The following is a 20,597-nucleotide window of genomic DNA, read 5'->3' on the forward strand; positions in this document are numbered from 1 at the left end:
CTACGACTGGTGAGCTTACTCAGGAATCTGTTGAGAGACTTTGTGAAAAGCTTTTTGAGAGTCCGAGTAAATAGTGTCAACTGACTCATCTGTATGCTTGTTGACACTCAAAATTATTTTAATAGGTTGGTGAGACAGTGTTTAACCATGCAGAAGTCATAGTAGTTCTGCTTCAGCAAGACCTGTTCAATATGTTTTGTAATTCTAGCTTTAATAATGCTTTCCAGCACTTTTCCCAGAACAGACATTAAGGTAACTGGTCTGCAGTTGGCCTCATGTCCTCTGGATCCCTTTTAAAGAAATTCTGTTACATTGTCCACTTTCCAGTCCTTGGGTATGGAAATTGATCTTAGGGACAAGTTACATACTTTTGTTAGATCAGGAATTCCACGATGGGGTGGATTCTGTTTGAATCCAGATTTGATGGTTTCTAATTTGTCACTGAAGCTTAGAACATTGTCTCTTGTCAGTATGGTTCTCAGTTCCTTAGTATCCCACCCATACTTTGTGAAGAAGCTTCTGAATACTGCTAAAGCTTACCCTGTGTGTGTGTGTGTGTGTGTGTACATGTGTACAATTCTGTAAACATTGCAGTACCACCAGAATGTTCTGATGATGTTGGGTGAAATGGTGCAATTGTCAATCAACATTGCCAACTTAGCTATATCTTGGTTAGGCCTTGTGAGAAACTACTTAGTTAATTTAGTTGGGAGTAGTTTTTCCCTTATTCCCTTAAGCATGATGCTGCATCTCAAAATTGTTGATGGATTTGAATCATAGCTCTCTACTACCAGCTGCCAAGTCAGTGAATCCCAGGAACCGAACTTGCTGAACAGTAACTTGATTTTTGTTAACTTTTATTATGTACAAGCAGAATAAAGCACAGCTTTGTACAAGTTACTATATACACAGACAAGATTAAAACTCCTTCTCCAAACTCTACACTCCAACACCAAACTGCTGTGTCATACTGCTTATAAGGGAGAGCTTAGCCAATCACCACCTTTTGCTATGCTTCCCTGTCTCCAAGCAGACTTTCTCAAGCACTCTGTTGCCAACTCACTAATTGTCTACAGTGGAACCTCGGTTTATGAACACCTCGGTTTACGAATTTTCGGTTTACGAACGCCGCGGACCCATCTGGAACGGATTAATTCACTTTCCATTACTTTCAATGGGAAAGTTCGCTTCAGTTTATGAACGCTTCAGTTTATGAACAGACTTCCGGAACCAATTACACCCATGCTTGGGGTTAAGTACACTTCAGGTTGAGTACTCCGCGGACCGTCTGGAACATATTAATCCACTTTCCATTACTTTCAATGGGAAAGTTCGCTTCAGTTTATGAACGCTTCAGTTTATGAACAGACTTCCGGAACCAATTGTGTTCATAAACCAAGGTACCACTGTACTCCAAAAGCTGCTAGCATTCACATGTCTCAAGAAAAATGCCCTTGTTATTTTGACCTTCCTCTTCCCAGGGCACAACTATTTAACATCTTAAGGAGCACAGCAAAATTCAGTGTAGCTACAGGTGTCCATTTACAAGTGGTTCCTGCCACAGTGTGCTTTTAAGTATGTAGAAAGCAGGTTGTTCAGAACGATCACTCGTGATGAGGAGAATTTTAGTCCTAGCCACATTCGTGTCCAAGCAAAGGGGTTCTCAGATTCTGCTTAGCGCTTGGCTAGATATGATAAATCTAGATTTACAAAAGGTAGATAAAATAGTTAATATGGATTTATGGAATGCTTTGTTTTAAGACACTATTACTATACTGTCTCCATGACAGAAATGTTTCCAAAGTGCAAAACATGGATAGGTAGCATGGTATAGTCAGGAATAATTGGGAGTATTAGCAATTCTTTATGTATAGAATAGCAAAATTTAAGATGCTAATTGTTAGAAACCTGTCATAAATAGATTTTGGAAGAGGATTCTTTCCAGTTAACATTTCTGTCTGCTCCTTGGTGAGAGAAAATGGAATTGTCCTCCCCCCCCCCCGATTTATGTCCGTCTTCTCTCTGCCCTCTCCCATTTTACGACTATTTATGATGAGCTGCCGAGTTGTTTCATAGACTCCACAAACTATGCCTACTGTTACCCACTGATGAGTTCAGAACAATGTCGCTGGCTGTTACTGCAAGGCGGTGTAATACGACTTCTCAGTGATAGTGCTATATCTGCTTCTTGTGATAAGCTTTCTGAGCTGATACTTACATCCAGTCCATGATGAGCTGAATTTCTTATGGCAGTGTAATGATAAATTGCTCTTTTTCAGAGTATGGACACTGCAATGCAAGTAAAGTCGTATGAATTTTGTTTGAAATGACTAATGTGCTTGCCTTGTGCTTATGTGATATCTAAATATTCCAATTTAGTATTCTGGCTTTCTCATATTCCCTTTTTCAGAAATATATTTTGGAAATCTTTATATGATTTTCTTTATCACATTGGAATTGGATACAGTTAATCTTTTGCACAGTTAGCAGTGGTATTTTGGGTTATTGCTATGTGTTATTTGTTCTGTTTCATGTGTCTTAAGTGATAACATGTGCTAACCTAATTAATTGAGCTGCTTCCCCTTCTCTAGGTTATGGTGGAGAATTCTGATTTTACCCCCTCACAAGTTGGATGTCTCTTTACTTTCCTTGCCCGACAGCTTGCTAAGCCCAACAACACGCTGTTTGTAAATAGGACGCTGTTTGACCAGGTAAAAGGGGGAGCACAAATAAGGGAAAGGTCTGTTGCTGATTTTGTTTTTTCTTTCCTTCATTTTTTAAATTACTCAATAAAACAAAGTATATATGCTTACAGACAACTAGAAGATAATTTTTCCAGGACTATTTTGCATAATACCTCTATTAAGCAATTAATATTCATTACTATTAGTATTTTGTTTACAAAGTGCCTAAAATCTCACATTATGCGATGCCATAATGTAAAATCACAGGACTGTGTATGGCTGTATCATGTCTTTCTTTAACAGTGCAAAAAATGGGATATAAAGCATGAGAAATCTGATGGCAGTGATTTTATAAAGATTAAGTGGCAGCAGAGACCAAGATACATGTTGGAGGATTTCGAGAAGATCAGAAAACCCAGTCTGCAGGCCAAACGTGGCCCACCAGGGGTTCAAATTTGGCCCTTAAAGCCATTCCCACACCCACCTGCTCCACACCAGAGATCGTATGTGATGTCTGGAGCAGGACAGGTAGAGACTTGCCTGCCAATGCATAGTTGGGAGCCTTAAAGTGTGCTTCAGATTATGCATCAACAAAGGAAGCAGACTTCAATTCCTACCGCTGATCAGCAGATGGGTGGTAGAGCTGAAACCTGCTGTATTAGCTGTGTGTGTTGCTTTGAAGTCCTAACAAAGCATGCAGCGCTTTGAAGTCATTGTGATTTCAAGTCTGGCCTGTGGAGCCCAAAAAGATTTCCTGTTCTTACAGAAGATAAAAGTAGAACTTGAGACTAAAGTGGTTGCCATATTCTCTCTCTTTGCTGAATTCATACATCAGAAAATTAATTCCAGGCATTCTGGAGATGGGTCTACTTTTCCGAAATGTTATAGTCATCTAGAGAATTTTCTCTCCTAGAAGTATTTGATAAGGTGTATATTTCTGAGATACAGCAAGAAGATGCACATCTATATCCATATCTCTGTAATCATGTTTGCTTCTCGTCTAGGTCCTTGAATTTCTCTGCAGTCCTGATGATGATTCACGGCACTCTGAGAGACAGCAGGTATGAATCCTTAGACGAATAATCCATGCTGTTAGATTGGTGTATGGTTAGGGAAGGGAAGGTCATTGCTAAGGATGATCAGACTATTGAGCAGCAATTGTAAAACTGGCACTCCGCAGATTAAGAAGTTGTCAGCAGCTGGAGAGCAACGGACAACCTGTATGTTTATGAATGCAGATATTGTTCGTAAATTACACTCTCTCCAGCTGCTGACAACTTCTTAATGTGTGGAGTGCCAGTTTTACAATTGCTGCTCAATTGTTGGTGGGGAAGTAAACCATATAGACAGAGACGTCATCTCTTGGCAACACACTCCCTTTTCTTTCCAGTCAGCTTCACTGGTATTATTGGTGGCAGCTGCCCATGCATTATGGGTGCAGTTTTGAGCTGCATTTGCTCACACTGCAGATTGTGCTTTCATTGTGGCCAATCAGCATTGCTATAAAAATATTCAGCTATTGTTCATGAATGCAAGTTACCTTTATGGGGCAGGATATATGCCAACCTTAAGGTGCAGTGGTAGAAAGAATTACAAGGAGCAGGTGAACGAGGTAGTAGATGGATCAGGCTTGGAACTGGAAAACCAAAAATATTGATACCAAGCCTCCAAAATACACAAAACTACATTATAGCTTCCATTTTGCAAACAAGCTGGGCTTGGGTCAAGACAGCTACCTCAGAGTCAAAACGTGATCGGAAGCTTTGTGAGAGGTGTCTGTTGCTGAGCTGTACTAATTCAGATTGCAGACGTGAAGTGACATGTTTAAATGTTTACCCATTATGAAACTGTATGTGTATATAAAACGATGGTGACAGGGAGGAGGGTTCTAACCTAGGTTTCTTATTAAAAGTCAAAGGAGAGGAAAGAAAAGTTTTTTGTGAGGGAAGAGGAAAGGGCCCCAACTAGAATGAAAACAATGTGTACAGTAGGATCACGTCCGGGGGGGGGGCGGTTACGTTCCAGTGGGTAGCGTGTAAAGCTGAAATCATATACTGTATAGTCAAAACAACCCCCTGGAATTTCCCATGCAATATTGCCATTCTGAGCTGCTACAAGATCTTGCAAAGGTCTCCAAAGGCCATGTGTTTAACTGGTGCGATATTGGTTGGCCAGTTGACAAGCTCATAAAATTGGGATTGCTCAGAGCTCGAAGGCACTCCATGTAGCTCTCAGTATCTGAAAATGCTCACATAGGGGCACAATCTGCAAGTCTATAGGTCAAGAATGTTGGGAACTCTTGATTGTCCAGGTATGAGCACAGCATCTAATAATCATTTCATGCTTATAGGTTCTTCTAGAATTGCTCCAAGCTGGAGGCATAGTACAGTTTGAAGAGAACAGACTCATTCAAATGGCAGAAAAGGCTGAATTGTAAGGCTTTTTTTGTTATTCTTTCTCCCTTTAAACCATTTCCTATCACTTTCTTCCCTTTTATCCTGTCACCTGTGTTGCTCTTTCAGATAATCATGAAGCCACATCCTTATGGGTATCCAGACACTGTTGCAGCCTTATGTGGAGGATAAACTTAATCTGGTTTTATATTGTGTAGATCCTATTGGATTTTGCAGTGGATCTCTGGCCTCCCCAAGTGTGTGTATAAACCTCCTTTGTCACCCATGGTGTGTGATGGTGCTCCTTAGGATTGTTCCTGCTATAATTTCATTCTTTTGTGTTTCTCTAGTTCTACACAGATGATCACAATAGGGTGCCTAATGGGGATGGGGCCTATTGCTCCTGTAATTTCATCCAAGCTGGCTAAGTCTGAAAGCTCCAGGCTGGCATTATCTGCAGGAAATGGATGGATGGAACTAGGAAAAGCACATGAGGTGGTTGCTTGGCAACTGCTTTCAGTGAGCCCTCTGTTCATCCTCAAGTTGCCTTAGCATTGCAGCTAAACCTGGGTCCTTTGCACAACAATCTAACCATGTGACAAGGTTTCTAGCATGGCCTACAGCCTAATACAGTAACATGTTAAACTGACTTCTGCTGCTGAACTTTTGAAAGTATATATTGCTTCAGATCAACCCAGACTCAGTCTGCTAGATTTGATTCTGATATCCGATACTGGGAAACATTGGAATAGATGTGCCATAGAGAGAATATTGTACCTGTAAATGCTGCTTCTGTTGTCTTTAAGCCATCCCAGGGCATTTTTACAGGAGTAAACACATAGTTCAAACCTGTAAGAGGGCTTAGGCTGCAACACTATATACATTTAATTAGGAGGAATAGACCCCATTTGAGCTACGAACATGAGTTTGACCAAACTGCGGGAGGCAGTGCAAGACAGGAGTGCCTGGCGTGCTATGGTCCGTGGGGTCACGAAGAGTCGGACACGACTAAACAACAACAAGACCCCATTTGACCCCTGTGGCGCTCAATTCTAAGAAGATATGCATAGACTTGCACTGTTATCTACTCAAGCCACTATTTTGTTAGTCCACTTGCTGCTGCTACTTTTAATTAAAGTAATTGTTAGGAGTCTTCCTACACACGAGTAGGACCTTGGCTTGGCAGAGACACATGCCCGACTGGGATGTTCTCTCCCTCCTGGTCGATTGTTCGGGAGCTTCAAGAGCATTCTTCTGCCCGAACATCACAGTGACTGATGCCAACAGACATCAGCACTTTCAGGGATCCACAGAGTGTTCACAGTTTGCGTAACAAACCTCAGCAACTCAGCATTTGGCTAATCTACTTTATTCACATATAAACACACACGAAGCACTGCAACATGGCTCCCCCTCTCTCTAGCATCAGACAGCAAAGAGAAAGAACAAAGGACAATAGTCCCACTTCACAGAATACAGTAACACAAACATCCTGTCTCCATCACTTCCCACTCTGTTGAATGAAAAACATACACTGTCATGTGATAGACAACAATCCCATGACTGCAGACATGGGGAATGAATCTTCAACAGTAATGTCACTTTTTTTAAAAAAAAATATAATTTGTTACTTTCGTATGCTGCTTCTAGTACGTTTATTGTGGAACAGCAAGTTTTAAATGAAATTAATAAATAATAAACTACCTCCAATCCAAAAGTCTTAGAAGTCCTTTGGACACCCCAAAGGTAAGCACAATTCGCATTGGGAAAAAATGCTTTAAGGCAGCAGTAGGGATCCTGTTTTGGTTACATGGGCCAGATCCTTGTCAAATTTGGCTTGCAAGGCCAATCCTGCTAAGTAAGGATGCCTGTTAAATCTCTACTGGAATATTGGTGCTTCCCAAAGTTGGATCTCCAGCTGTTTTTGGATTATCACTCCCATCATCCCTAGCTGGCAAGGCCAGTGGACAGGGATGATGGGAATTGTAGTCCAAAAATAGCTGGAGACCCAACTTTGGGAAACACTGATCTAGATGTTACTAGATTGCATAGCTTCTAGGCCACCCATATCCTGGAGGGGTCCAGCTCATTTTCCTGTCTCCTGGTCAGATGTTTGATTTAAAAGGAGCTCTCACACAACTTGTTCTGCCTTTTCCTTTAAAAAATAATGTGGTTTAATGCTTAAGAGTGTGGACTAAGACCTGGGAGAGGAGGGTTCAAATCCTCAATCAGCCATGAAGCTCTAACAACGACAACAACAACAGCAACAGCAACAACAACAGTCTAAAGCCTCTAATATTAATAACCTGATCAGGCTTCCACTGACCATAGGTAGAATGTATACTAAGAAATTCATGGACTGTTTCTATCCTTAAAGTATTAAGACAAAAAAAGGGAAATGTATTGCTTGCAAAATATGTGTTATGCCTGAACGCCACATGGCTCCCTTCAGTTTCTGTCACCTGAAAAGAGCTAACATCTTGAAATGAATGAATAAAATTGTTTTATTTCAGCTATCAAATCTGTGAGTTTATGTATGAACGGGAACATCGCTATGATAAGATAATTGACTGCTACTTACGAGATCCATTGAGAAAGGTAAGGCTGAACGGACACAAAAGTAATCACTGAGAGAATCCAGATGAAATATTCACTTCTGCATGTTTTGTGAGGGGGGGGAGGTACTTGATTTTCAAGGAGGCTTTGATGTGGGAGTAACCCCTAAAATACATTCTCCTTGCCGTTTGCATTTACAAGGCAGTTCAGCATGCAATGAATTATATAGAAATTGATTTTTAGATTTGTTGGGTTAGTACATCCATCAGATTAGTTTGTGATTTATTTATTTATTTATTTATTTATTCATTCTTGCCATTTGTTGCCTTTAAAGGAAGAAGTTTTCACTTATATCCACAATATACTCTCCATTCCTGGATATAACACAGAAGAAAAACAGTCTGTGTGGCAAAAAGCTATGAAACACATTGAGGTATGATTTAGATTAACTTATTATGCGTCTTAAGGTAAACCTAATTTATCTGCCTAATTAGGGGTCTAGCAGGCAGGTTGAGTGCCATGCCCTTTGTGGGTTATTTATATTTGTAAATTACACTCTCTGGTTTTAAAAACAAAGATGGAAACATTAAAAAGCAAAAACAGTTTGTTTTTTAAAAGAAGCACTCTAGATAATAACTTCAGTCATTATGGAACGAGAGACATAGCTATTTTGGATTTATGATATTAATTGTTTACTCAAACTGGCCCATTTGTTCTGGCTGTCTTTCACTAGTCAGAATAGCTGTTAATTCAGTACACACCTAGTTATCCATGCTCCCTCCAGCAGCATCTTCCCAGAAAGAGGTTATTAGTGAAAACTGAATTATCACAAAGGAACAAGCCTTTGTTTCTAATACTCCAGATTCTGATCCTGTATCTAAACCAGCAGTTCTCAAAGTGAACCTGCACAAGAGCAATTATTTTAGCTGTGAATAGACAGCTTGGATGTAGAGTGAGTTGGCAGGTGATGAATTGGCCTCTTGGGTCCTCCAGGCCATTCACCATGCAGAGCAGCTAAATGCCCCTGGTAATCAGCCATCCTCAGGTCAACAAAGCCATTGTTAGCACAGTTATCAAGAATCTGCCCATTGGGGTGAGCTCTTGTTGCTCTGTCCCAGCTCCTGCCAACCCAGCAGTTCAAAAGCACACTAGTGTAAATAGATAAATAGGTACTGCTGTGGCGGGAAGGTAAACACTGTTTCCGTGCGCTCTGGTTTCTGTCAGTGTTCCGTTGCAACAGAAGTGGTTTAGTCATGCTGGCCACATGACCCAGAAAGCTGAGCGCCACACCCCATAGTCGCCTTTGACTGGACTTAACCGTCCAGGGGTCCTTTAGCTTTACCTATCAAGATCAGTTGGAAAATCCCATAGAGCCTCTCAGCCTAGAGCTTTAAGCTAGTCCTCACCACTGTAACCGTAACAATTAATGTATAGAAAAAGTATGGCTATATAAGCTTTCAGAAAGAAATTTATTTATAAAATTAAAAATTCTATACCGTCCTTCATCTGAAGATCACAAGGCAGTTAACAATATAAACACACAGACACACAATTGAATAATCCTCATGGAAATTGCTCTGAACTCTTTGACATAGATTATTACTTTTTATTAATCCTAATAATGCCATGAAGCGTAAGTGAGTAACTTAGGTCCGTGATTTCCATGAACTTCCAAACTCATTTGAAATAATCCCATTGTTGAAGTCAACAGAGTCGGTGTGCAATAAAGCAGTTAAAAAAAATTATTATTATTCACCAGTGTGTTGCTTTTTATACATTGGTTAAGTGCCTGTCAGTTTGACATGATAGTTTTATCTCTGTTACTCTTTCCCGGGAAGATGAATGACCTTTTCAGGGAAATACCTTGCCTACATTGAGGAGGGGTTCCTCTGCTTGGGAAGTAGGAGTCCTCCTCTTTTCCCTGTCAGGAATGCAGCCTGTCTAGGGGCAGTGATAGATGGAGACCTATTTGCAGGACTGCTGCTAGCTTCTTGTTATGTGGGAGAAATGTAACAGTTGGTCCAATGTGTGCACATCCTCCATGGATGTACTATACCTGAAGCTCAGCATGACCAAGAAATAGAACCTGGAAACTAGTTACGTAAGTACGAATTTGCAAGATATTACAACAAGGAGCGAAACAGCTATACTTCAGGCCATGTTATGACTTTTTCCATCTTGGGAGCTGTAAGAACAGAAGAAAATTCATAAAGATATCAGCATGGTTCACTGTGAATCCTGCTGAGTACAGCCAGAGGAGAGCATTAAGAGTAAGGATGAGAAAGGAATGTATGCATGTGGAAAGAGAGAGCTGCTTTTTAGCCTCTAGGTATGTTCTCATAAGATGAAAGCAGGATTGAGTTAATTTGAATTCCACTGTCTTTCATTGGCTGTTTTCTATACATGTAATCAGTATTATTTCAGGTACTAAGCATGGAAGTATAAGCTACTAATCTAGTAGCTAATCTACTAAAATAATACAATATGTTGAATAAAATGTATGTATGCTTATTGCAAAAACATCCTGAAAAACTGGGCCTACAAACAAGTTAAGCAAAATTGTTCAAACTAGATTTAACTCTGTTGATGTCAGTGACATTCCACCTAAATATATTTTGTATATAAATAAATTGCAATGAGTCTACTGATTTCCTAGAGAAACTTTGTTCCTGTCGAAATGTGCTCAAGAAAAAAACCCCAACTAATGTTACATCCAAATCCACTAGCTGAACAAGACTGCCTGCCTGCTATAGTTGAATATTAAGTTGTGTGTGAAAACCAGTTCACACCATTATCCTATATGTTATGTGCTCTGAAAACAATTATACTGGTTACATCCTGCACAAAGTTAAGCTAAATTGCTTGAATGTACATAGAAGGCAGTGAGATGGTTTTGGGAATTTCCCAAAACCTGTATTTTTCAGCTTCCATGTCTGCTCGTTGAAGAAACAGTTGTTACCACTGAGTTAACTACCTCTTATTTTTAGCTGTCACTTTATCACCTTGTTGATTTATGAAAATATTTCAAACAGAATTGATTTCTGGGTGTGTTCTATGGTATTTGGTTGTACTGTATGTATAAGTAGGGATAAAAGGACAATTTTTTTTGCATTAGTAGGGATAAAAGGACAATTTTTTTTTCAACCTTTGCACAGGAGCTGCTGTCAGTGAGTCCCTTTAAAGCAGCCGATCTGATTTCAGTTCACTTCAGTGCGCAGATTGAACAAATAATTCAGAACCTTCAGGTAACGTATCACATGTGTCAACTGAGTTTTTAAATCGAGAAGTTTTCTATTAAGAGAGAGCTGCAAATTACTGCGTTGGCCAGTTGCCTAAAAATTAGGAATTGTCAAACCAGGACTGGGGCCGCCGAAAAAACATGTCTCGCAAAGGAGCACAAAATCTATGCATGAGCAGTGACAGAATGACCATATTCTTTGGGGAGATGTTCTAAATTTTATTTTCTTGGGATTGCACCAGTATCTGCTCAACCGGTGTGGCATACATAGCTATACTGCTGAGTCATGAGGCTAGATCCCAACCCCTTTGACAGTATTGCTTACCTAATATTGCTCCATGCTTTTTCCCATGCTCAGAGCAGTCTTGCCCTCTTCTTTAAATCCCTCACTATTAGCCACTTTTAGGTTTTTTTATTGTAATGAAAAGCTTTTCCTGAGCCACTTCAAAGTCATTTTTCTCTCCTCCATTACCTCTTGCTCCTCTCTCGTGGTCCTGAAGTGTTCCTGTTAGGAAAGGCCTTTTTTGTAGAAGGGCATGTGCACAGTGTGTCCTCCTATCTGCAGCAGCTTTCAGCTTCTTGGGCAAAGGAGCTCTCTTTCTGCCTGATCCTATGCCTGTTGACTTAGCAGTAAGTCCTACTAATTTTAATTGGCATACTCCAAGTAGGCGTGCATAGGATTACATCCTTAATTATGTATTAGACACCCTGGAGAATGGATGGAGAGAATGAGGTCATGCTTTGCAGGATTGTATTTGAGTTGACCCCCTGCCTTTCTCCACCATCCTCCATTGCTCCAGAGTTTTTTATTTAATCCCTTTGAGGAAAGGGATGGAAGGCTCCAATATGCATATTGAGCTAGATTGGGCGAAAGTCCCTGGGGAAATGGGCAGATGGAGAATTTAGCTTCTCTCATCACAGTATTGTTGTAAAAGTCAAGCTTCTAAAAAAAAAGGATATGAAGGCCTGTCCTCATTCTATCTGGTTTGGACAGGAGGAATCTATTCATCATTTAAGTTTCTTTCTGGGCCAGGCATTGATACAGGGCTTTTTGCAGTCCCTAACTAGCATATTGTTTTCATAAATATCCCGCTAAATTCCTCTTACTCTTTAGTGTGCAGCACAAATATAAATGTTCAGCCAAGACAAGGTGTCTAAAATTGTTTTTCTAAACACTCATTATATTCATCGATGGAGAACTTGTCACTGAGCCACTGAAACAGCTGGCAAATAATTTTTTACTGAACCAGTTAACTTAATTTGCCCCCCACTGAATATAGTCCAGCTCTTGGATAATTTTGTTACCAACATCTTAATAACTTTAAAAAATGATTTAGGAAATTAAGAGATGTCACCTGAATGTTAGATTGTTTTGGCCTGAATGTTTCACCTGGAGCTTTAAATAAAAGTACAAAGGGTAATGATATAATTTTCACCCTCTGAAACATGCTATTTTGTAAATCCTAGTTTTACTTTCATTCATATGCACAGCAGGCCTAGTTTTTTAAGTTTCTGAGGGCATAATATGCAGTATTTTTTGTGCCAAGGTGAATCCTTTCCATCTGATACAGTTTAAAACAACTGCTATATCAGTTGGAAATGTTCCATTAACTTTTTCTCCTCCTTGTTTGTCAGGATCAATGTTTGCTTTTCCAGTTTTTGAGGAGCCTACTTGACCCAAGGTATGTATACAAATGGCAGATTCCATTTTGATTTATTTTTTTTAATGTTTTTATTCCTTTTTGGATTACTCCATTTTAGCTTTTGGAACCAAAATATTTCCCTTAACATTTTGTTGCAGATGTTAATGAACAGAGACAACATTTGTTTTTGAAAATTTAGAAGATCCTTCTTGTTGAGGCAACAGTTTTCTCAAGTGGAGTGGGATTGTCTGATAGTGTTCTTCCTTACTATTGCATCCTCTAACCACCAGGCAACACTCACTGCAGAGTGCCAAGTTTTAACTGAATCAGCATTTCAAAAGTAGTTAATTTTGGTCATCTTACTTGGGAAATGTTTTGTGTTTTTTTGTTTGTTTGTTTGTTTGTTTGCAGTATTTTTATGCATTTAGTGAAGTGTAGGGCTTTGGAAGACAAAGATGGGAAACACATTTGCACTCATTCCCTTGTTAAAGAGGAGTTGGGCCCCTCCTCTCAGGTATATGTGAAGCCTTACCCACTTCAGTGGGACACGGGTGGCGCTGTGGGTTAAACCACAGAGCCTAGGGCTTGCCGATCAGAAGGTCGGCGGTTCGAATCCCCGCAATGGGGTGAGCTCCCGTTGCTCGGTCCCTGCTCCTGCCAACCTAGCAGTTCGAAAGCACCTCAAAGTGCAAGTAGATAAATAGGTACCACTCCGGCGGGAAGGTAAACAGCGTTTCCGTGCGCTGCTCTGGTTTGCCAGAAGCGGTTTTGTCATGCTGGCCAAATGACCTGGAAGCGGTACGCCAGCTCCCTCAGCCAATAACGCAAGATGAGCGCCGCAACCCCAGAGTCGGTCACGACTGGACCTAATGGTCAGGGGTCCCTTTACCTTTACCTTTACCCACTTCAGTACCATGCCGTTCAGCTAAGCATTCTGGTTTTTTTAAAAGAGAAACACAATTCATGGGATGCCTTTTCAACTTCAAAACCATTGCATTGATTGGCACCGCTGTTCTAAAGTTCTTAGATGGATTATAAGCCTACTTGTGTGTCTCTTTTTCTTTTTACAGTGAATATATAACAGGGGGGAAGTGGCTTCAAGTCCAAGAACTCTTGCCTGTGTGTCTTTAAAGAAAAAAGCAGTTTCTTAGTTCTTTTAAAGTAGCTTTAATTGGGCACTCCAATTATTCACATTGCTTTTGTAATTTATAAAATTCCTCTTTATACTTTTTGAAAACCTCTAGCTTAAACTTTGGAAAATCACATGTATTAGAGATGCAGGGCTAAGGCAGTGAGTTTGTAGAAGAGAACTGGAACCAGATTTGGCAATACCTGTTGAGGGGACTGTAGTGTGGGAAACAAAGATATACAGTAGGCCCATAACTTACACAGGGGTTACATTCCAGGGATCACACCTGCGGCCAAAATCACATATAGTCAAAACCCATTGGGTTCAATGGCGGGTGAGACTGCCAGTCATTTTTCTCAGAACCCTGTCTCCTATTTTTTTTTGCCATGCACATAAAGTTGAATGTGCACATGTTAAATGCATGCAAGTTGTGGGCTTACTGTAAATGCAAATGGTTCCTAGGAGATGGGCGTGTATGCTTGGAAAGGATAGCTTCTGACAAGCCTGACAAGATTTTGCCTCCAGTTGATTTTGATTTTGCTATTCTAGCTACCTTTTCAGATATTTGTTGTTGTTGCTAGTGCATTGCTAGCTGATGGTCCACCTTGTGTGCCCCAACACTTTTTTTAAAAAATCAATCAGAGTACTGAAGCAAAATGTTCTATTGAAACATGGGCAGCTATAGAAGCTACATCGCCCACTTATCTACCCAGAAGACATTGACACAGATTCAGCGTTTTCTAATTGCCATTGCAAGGGTTGTTGCAACTTACTAGTGTAAGTGCAAGGATAATGGTTGCACTGGATTTCATATTGCACACCAGTTGTGCTAGCAGAAGCATGTTGTGCAAAAATTTGGCACTGCAGGAAGTATTGGGGCTAAAGCAATATGTTGTGCACCCAACCATGAGAACCATGTTGGCTTTTCACACCTTTGACTGTGCAAGCCATTCCACTAAAGCATCTGGTACACTGCTAAGAGACTTTCACTTAGGGCTATGTTGAATTCATCCCATTGTTTTCATCCGATTGTCTGTTAGACAAGGCTTCTCTGTGATGACTTGCCTCCATAGAGACTGAAAGATATGGTACCATCTGTAGCCTCATTCTGGTTCCTGTCACAGAGATTCTGTGCCAGCACAACCACATCCAAGAGGGGGCTGATTCTGGCGTTAAATCTCTGCTAGGAACTAGGATGCCATGATCACCGGTGGAAGTCATCCCACGGAAGCCATTTCTGGGGGCCTCTGTGTAATCAAGAAACACAACTTTCCGTTTTGTGTACTTCTCGTTTGTAAGAGGAAATGTCATTTCAGAGAAAATTACATTTTAAATGGTGTGCGGGTTGCTTATGGGAGTTGTAGCAATATGCTTTGTGGTACAGCTGCTCATTGGTCATGGGCAAAAGCACTCCTGGCTGTGTTTATTTCCCAAGGCAATTTTATACCTCCACATCCCCCCCCCCAGTCTCCAGTCAACTGGCTTTGTACCAATTTTAGAATAAATCTCTGGCTAAATTAAATGTGCCAGACTAATCCCCTCTGTAATTCCAGTCCCTTCATTGTAGTTACACCACAGCAAGGAATCTAGCCCAAATGCGCTGTCACGAAATCCTCTCTAGTTCAGACAATAGGCTACTCTCTTCAGGATAAAATCTCAGTTTTAGTAAAACGTTAGTAAAATCACCATCTGGGGTGAAAGACGAACATGCACACTGATATGAAGGCAAATGTTTAGCTTGTGGATTTACTTTCTGCTCTGATAGTTTTCAAGTTGGACTCTATATCAAATGATATCCAACATATTAACCTATTTTGAAAAACTTTCTCTTTGTGCACTGCAACTAATATGCCCTATATCCCTTGCGGTAATGCAGTACACTTTAACCTTGCTTTATGTGACTTTCCACAGTTTTCCAGTGAATAAACCTATTATGGTTTTTCTAGTCATGCTGAAATCATCATTGGCTATATTTCAGCCTTCAAGTCCATATATATTGCTTCCATCTCCTGTGATCTCCCTTGTTTCTGTTTCTCTTATTCCTGGCTTTGCTGTTTGGACCCAAATCACTTTACATGAACTGGTAGAAGCCATTCATACTTTATGCCATGAATACTAACAATAAGACTTAGTCCAGTCCAGTGGGGGCAGGTGTGCTGGGGCAGAGCCACCTTCCTGACACTGGTGGTGCTTTTGGTTAGCAGGGCAGAGGTGATGCAGAGGCTGTGTGAGTGTGCTGGTGGAAGCATCAGATCAGCAATGGTCCTGCCAGTGCACAAACACATCCCTGACGCAGCCAATGCCCCAGCCATATCCAGGTGATTGGAGGGGGGGGCTGCCCCACCTCCAGCAGCACTACAGTGCCAGTCTCTGTTTTGTTGCCTACTCTGCATAGTCTTCTGTGTTTGTCTAAAATGTGTCAGATCCCCAATGCGATGTGCCATTTGTTGTTTCAGGGAAGGTGTCAATCAAGAGTTGCTTCAGCTTTCTCCCTTCGTTACTGAGCAGTTTATTGAGTTGCTGTGTCGGTATGATCCTGACCAGGTTTTAGAGACTTTGCAATTCCTGGAGTCCTACAGGCTGGAAGAGGCAATTCAGGTAAAGTAGGAAAGCTTGAAAATGGGCTGGAATTGGAGGGAAATATAAGTTTTGTAAGAGTTGTTTTCACTCGTCGGCTAGGCCCTTTCACATGGTATGTGGAAGAACAGGCGCCGGTGACAAAAGGGGTTGCAAGGGTGCATCACTGGCCCCACTCGCAGTCTTGCAGCTTCCCTCAGCCTTGCCCCCGATTTCCATGCATGAGGTGTAGATGTCTGAGGCAGGCAAATCGATCTGTGCAAACCTCTATGGGAGCTGGAATCCTGTGTGATCTGAGTTCTAACTCTCAAGCTAGCCTACTTCTGTAGACTTCCCCAGCTCAGACATTGACCTCTAATGCATCGACACGGGGGCAGGGGCAGAGAAAGCTGGTTCTCAGAGGCAGGAGCAGTTGCAGGGCTCGAAGTGCCCTTTTAATCATGTGATGCTCTTTCAGTCCCCTTCACCTGCTCTATCCTCTCCTGTGCCTAACTGTGCTCAAACCTGGACCAGTACTTAACAGCTAAGCGTAAGTGGGAGGTTTCTACCTGGGACTAGTGGGAGCCAGTCTAACTTATGCATGCCTTGATCATGCTGTCCTGCATGCTGTAGTGGTATTAGGTTGTTGACACTGTACCTAAACTCAAGTTAATCAGTATTCCTGGTTTAGCTTCCAAAATGGTTTTAGCAAGAGCTTCTTCTGTTTGGGATGTGACCCCATTATTTTTTCCGTAGGTGAAGCTATTGCTACGGCAATCTCATTTTCATATATCACACAGGACTACAACTGATGAGGCTTCATAATATATTCTTGAAACTAGATTTCTCTTTTATGATGGGAAAGGCCTTTGAAATTCTTGGGGCCAAAGTGCATTACTCAAGAGTTCTGTGGAAATTTCCCCTGATCTTTTTTAAAAGAAAGAGTAGCTGCTTGGGAGGGAAGGTAGGTGGAGATGGTGTGCTTCACACTCTCCATTTTTACCATTTTTCTCCACTGAATCCCCACCTTCAAGTTTGTTCTCTCTCTCTCTCTCTTGCTATACTCACCAGGCAGAAGAAAAATATATGGGAACCACTGATCACTTACACTAGAATATTTATAGTATAGCAACTTGCGGGTCCTGAGGTTGTATCCTGAAGTCTGTTTTTTAAATAATAATAATAATCTAATAATAATTTATTATATACCCAAACTCTCCCTCTCTTTTAATTATAGAGAGCATAACTAAAATCATGTTTGTATAATTTTTGTTCAGATCACACAGAAATACCAACTCCATGAAGCTTCTTCCTATCTACTTGAGAAGAAAGGAGATATTCATGGTGCCTTCCTAGTTATGCTTGAGGTATAGTTGACTAGAAACTACTTTGAAATGCTTCAGTCACTTTCTGCTGGTTGTGTTGTTTAGTCGTTTAGTCGTGTCCGACTCTTCGTGACCCCATGGACCATAGCACGCCAGGCACTCCTGTCTTGCACTGCCTCCCGCAGTTTGGTCAAACTCATGTTCGTAGCTTCGAGAACACTGTCCAACCATCTTGTCCTCTGTTGTCCCCTTCTCCTAGTGCCCTCAATCTTTCCCAACATCAGGGTCTTTTCCAAGGATTCTTCTCTTCTCATGAGGTGGCCAAAGTATTGGAGCCTCAGCTTCACGATCTGTCCTTCCAGGGAGCACTCAGGGCTGATTTCCTTAAGAATGGATAGGTTTGATCTTCTAGCAGTCCATGGGACTCTCAAGAGTCTCCTCCAGCACCATAATTCAAAAGCATCAATTCTTCGGCGATCAGCCTTCTTTTCTGCTGGTAAGACCTAGTAACTATGAACAAGTAAGAGCTGTTCAGCGGTGAAACGGTGAAACAGACTCCCTCAGAAGGTGGCAGGCTCTCCTTCATTGGAAGTTTTAAGCAGAGATTGGGTGACTGTTTGCCATGGATGCTTTAGTTGAGAGTCCTGCATTGCAGGGGGTTGGACTAGATGACCCTCACAGTCACTTCCAGTTCTACAATTCTTTGTTTACCTCAGCTTATTCCATATCTCGGAAGACATTTTGCCATATTTTCTCCATATACAGTCACTTACATCTTGTCCATATTTTTATGATAATAAATACTATCTGTTTGATTATAACTTTATATTTGGGTGGCCAACTCCCAAGAGACTGCGATCTACTCACAGAGTTAAAAACTGGCACTGATCTACCTACTTTTTTGGGGTTCAGGTCAAAGTTTTTTTTAGGAAGGAGGAAGTCCCATTTGGGGGGGGGGGTTGGGTCAAAATTGTTGAGTTTTATCAGGGAGGAGGTAAAATGTTGAGCTTTTTTTTAGGGGAGCCACAGTTGTTCAGCTTCTTTGGGGGGAGCCAGTGATCTACCACAGACGTCCAGTGATCTACCGGTAGATCACAATCTACCTGTTGGACATGCCTGCTTTAGAGGGAAGGATTAACCCTTCTCTAACCCCCAAAAACATGTCTAATGCCAAATAACTCCGTTTACCTCATGCCATTATTTTGATTGTTTTCTCACAACTGCTAGCAGCAGCAAACAGTGAGGAGCAAGAACAGAAAAGTATCCTATATAATAAAGTCCCTGTGTCTCTGCGTCCAGATTCCCTGTGTCCCGTTTTCCGCGCTACTGAGCATGTGCCCCAGGGACACAGGGATTGGACGCAGAGGCTGGACGCACACACACACACACAAGCTCTCCCCACCCCACCCCCCACCCCTCTGCCCTGTACTGGCTCAATAAGCAGTTAAAACAGAGGCCACCAGGTGGAAGGCAGGAGCAGGCAGCAAGGCCCCTAAGCAGGGCAGGCCCTCTCTCAACGTGCCCAAGGGCCTGAGGAGGAAGCCGGGACGACCAAAAAATCGAGGCCCCGGCTTCTCCTCATTAACAGGCCCAAAATTGAGGCCCAAACAGCGCAAGCAACCGGGAGACCCCCGCTGGGCCGGAACGGCCAGGAAAGGCGCGGGGAGGCCACCGAATGCTCAGCGCCAACCGCGAGACCCTCAGAAAGTGCTGGGGCGGGCGCAAGCCCCCCGGACGGCAAAGCTTCCTCCCGGACGCAGCAGGCGACTGAAAAACAGCCGCGGAGGCCAACAAAAGTAGCGGGAGCCACCCCACCCCCCCGAAAAACTGGGCATACACCCCGGAGCAGCCGCCCGGGCCGTCCAGGAGCCAGAATTCGGCCACTGGGCCCTGGCAGCAGCAGCGCTATTGACGGGGAAAAATTAGGAACCAAACAGCAGGCGCAAAAAGTGCGCGAAAACAGGGTGGGGAGGGATCCGCACTCCAAACACAAGCTTCGGAGGGGGTAAAGGAAGAAATACCCCCCGCACCCCCCAGCCGAGCCCGGGCTGTAAAGGTAAAAAAAGGGGGGGAACTTTGGCTTGGGGTTTGGGAACGGGGGGGGGGAGAAAATTAGGGATAAATTAAGGATCAAAGGGAGGGGGGAAGGAACAATCAATTAGACAAGGAATAAAAGCCCCCCACGCGCCGCTGCCACCGAAAAAGGCCGAATGTTCTAGCGCCCGTTTATTAAGCGGGCTGAATGATACTAGTTACTGTATAATGCCATTGTGACTTGAGTTAAACTACACATGTTTGGATGTCGCTCTAAAGCAGGTATGGGGAACCAGACTCTGGCCCTCTAGATATTGCTCAACTACAGCATCCATAATCTTCAGTCAGCCTAGCCAGTCTTGGCTGTCAATTAGCCACAGAACTAGCACTTAAGACCGTTACCAAGACTGTAATGATCCAGTAATAGGAGGACATTAGGGAAAATAAGCTAAATCCCAAAGTACGGCTCTTGTGCCCCTTGTTCTTTCCAAAATGAAAGGAATGGAATTGCTATGAGATAAAGCTGATTGTACCAATTGAAAATAAAAAGGTGGCTGCCTTATCTGGTCCTCCTGCGCTCCTCCCCATGTTATCCACTATGTAAACTCTTCTGAAGTCAGGGAAACTTGGGGGGGGGCAGAATAATTGGCAGTAGAAAATCCTTGTGAGTTCAACTGATTACGTGTTTTTCTGCAGTGGCTACAAAGCAAGTTGTTGACACTTACATGTGAAGATGAAAGTAAGTTTTTAAAATTGATCTTTCCTCCTTTTTTCAGGAAATGTGACTTTTTTGAAGAGAGTAAAACTCCAATAATATCAAGCTGAGAATAACAGAATAATTGATTAGCTTTTTATTGCTCTGTCAGAGCAAGTCTAGACCACGTCCCCCTGACAAAGATGATTGCATTTTATCTCTTGCTTCAGTGGTGCTAATCTTCATATCTCTCTCTCTCTCTCTCTCTCTCTCTCTCTCTCTCTCTCTCTCTCTCTCTCTCTCTCTCCCTCTCCCTCTCCCTCTCCCTCTCTCTCTCTCTCTCTC

At 42.0% G+C, this 20,597-nt stretch overlaps 1 protein-coding gene across 7 annotated transcripts in view; it reads left to right on the forward strand.

The window, feature by feature from the left end:
* VPS8 (VPS8 subunit of CORVET complex) overlaps positions 1 to 20,597 on the forward strand; it is an 88,512-nt gene that overhangs the window by 41,831 nt on the left and 26,084 nt on the right. For all 7 annotated transcript variants that reach the window (XM_035133325.3, XM_088669728.1, XM_088669727.1 and 4 more), the window contains 10 exons: positions 2,592 to 2,711; positions 3,689 to 3,745; positions 5,035 to 5,117; positions 7,591 to 7,675; positions 7,968 to 8,066; positions 10,789 to 10,878; positions 12,507 to 12,553; positions 16,100 to 16,241; positions 17,477 to 17,566; positions 20,255 to 20,297. In XM_035133325.3, the coding sequence (XP_034989216.3) occupies positions 2,592 to 2,711; positions 3,689 to 3,745; positions 5,035 to 5,117; positions 7,591 to 7,675; positions 7,968 to 8,066; positions 10,789 to 10,878; positions 12,507 to 12,553; positions 16,100 to 16,241; positions 17,477 to 17,566; positions 20,255 to 20,297 (856 nt within the window). The remainder of the gene's footprint in view (positions 1 to 2,591; positions 2,712 to 3,688; positions 3,746 to 5,034; positions 5,118 to 7,590; positions 7,676 to 7,967; positions 8,067 to 10,788; positions 10,879 to 12,506; positions 12,554 to 16,099; positions 16,242 to 17,476; positions 17,567 to 20,254; positions 20,298 to 20,597) is intronic.

Source organism: Zootoca vivipara, chromosome 5 (assembly GCF_965207765.1).
Source record: "Zootoca vivipara chromosome 5, rZooViv2.hap1.1, whole genome shotgun sequence".
NCBI lineage: Eukaryota > Metazoa > Chordata > Lepidosauria > Squamata > Lacertidae > Zootoca > Zootoca vivipara.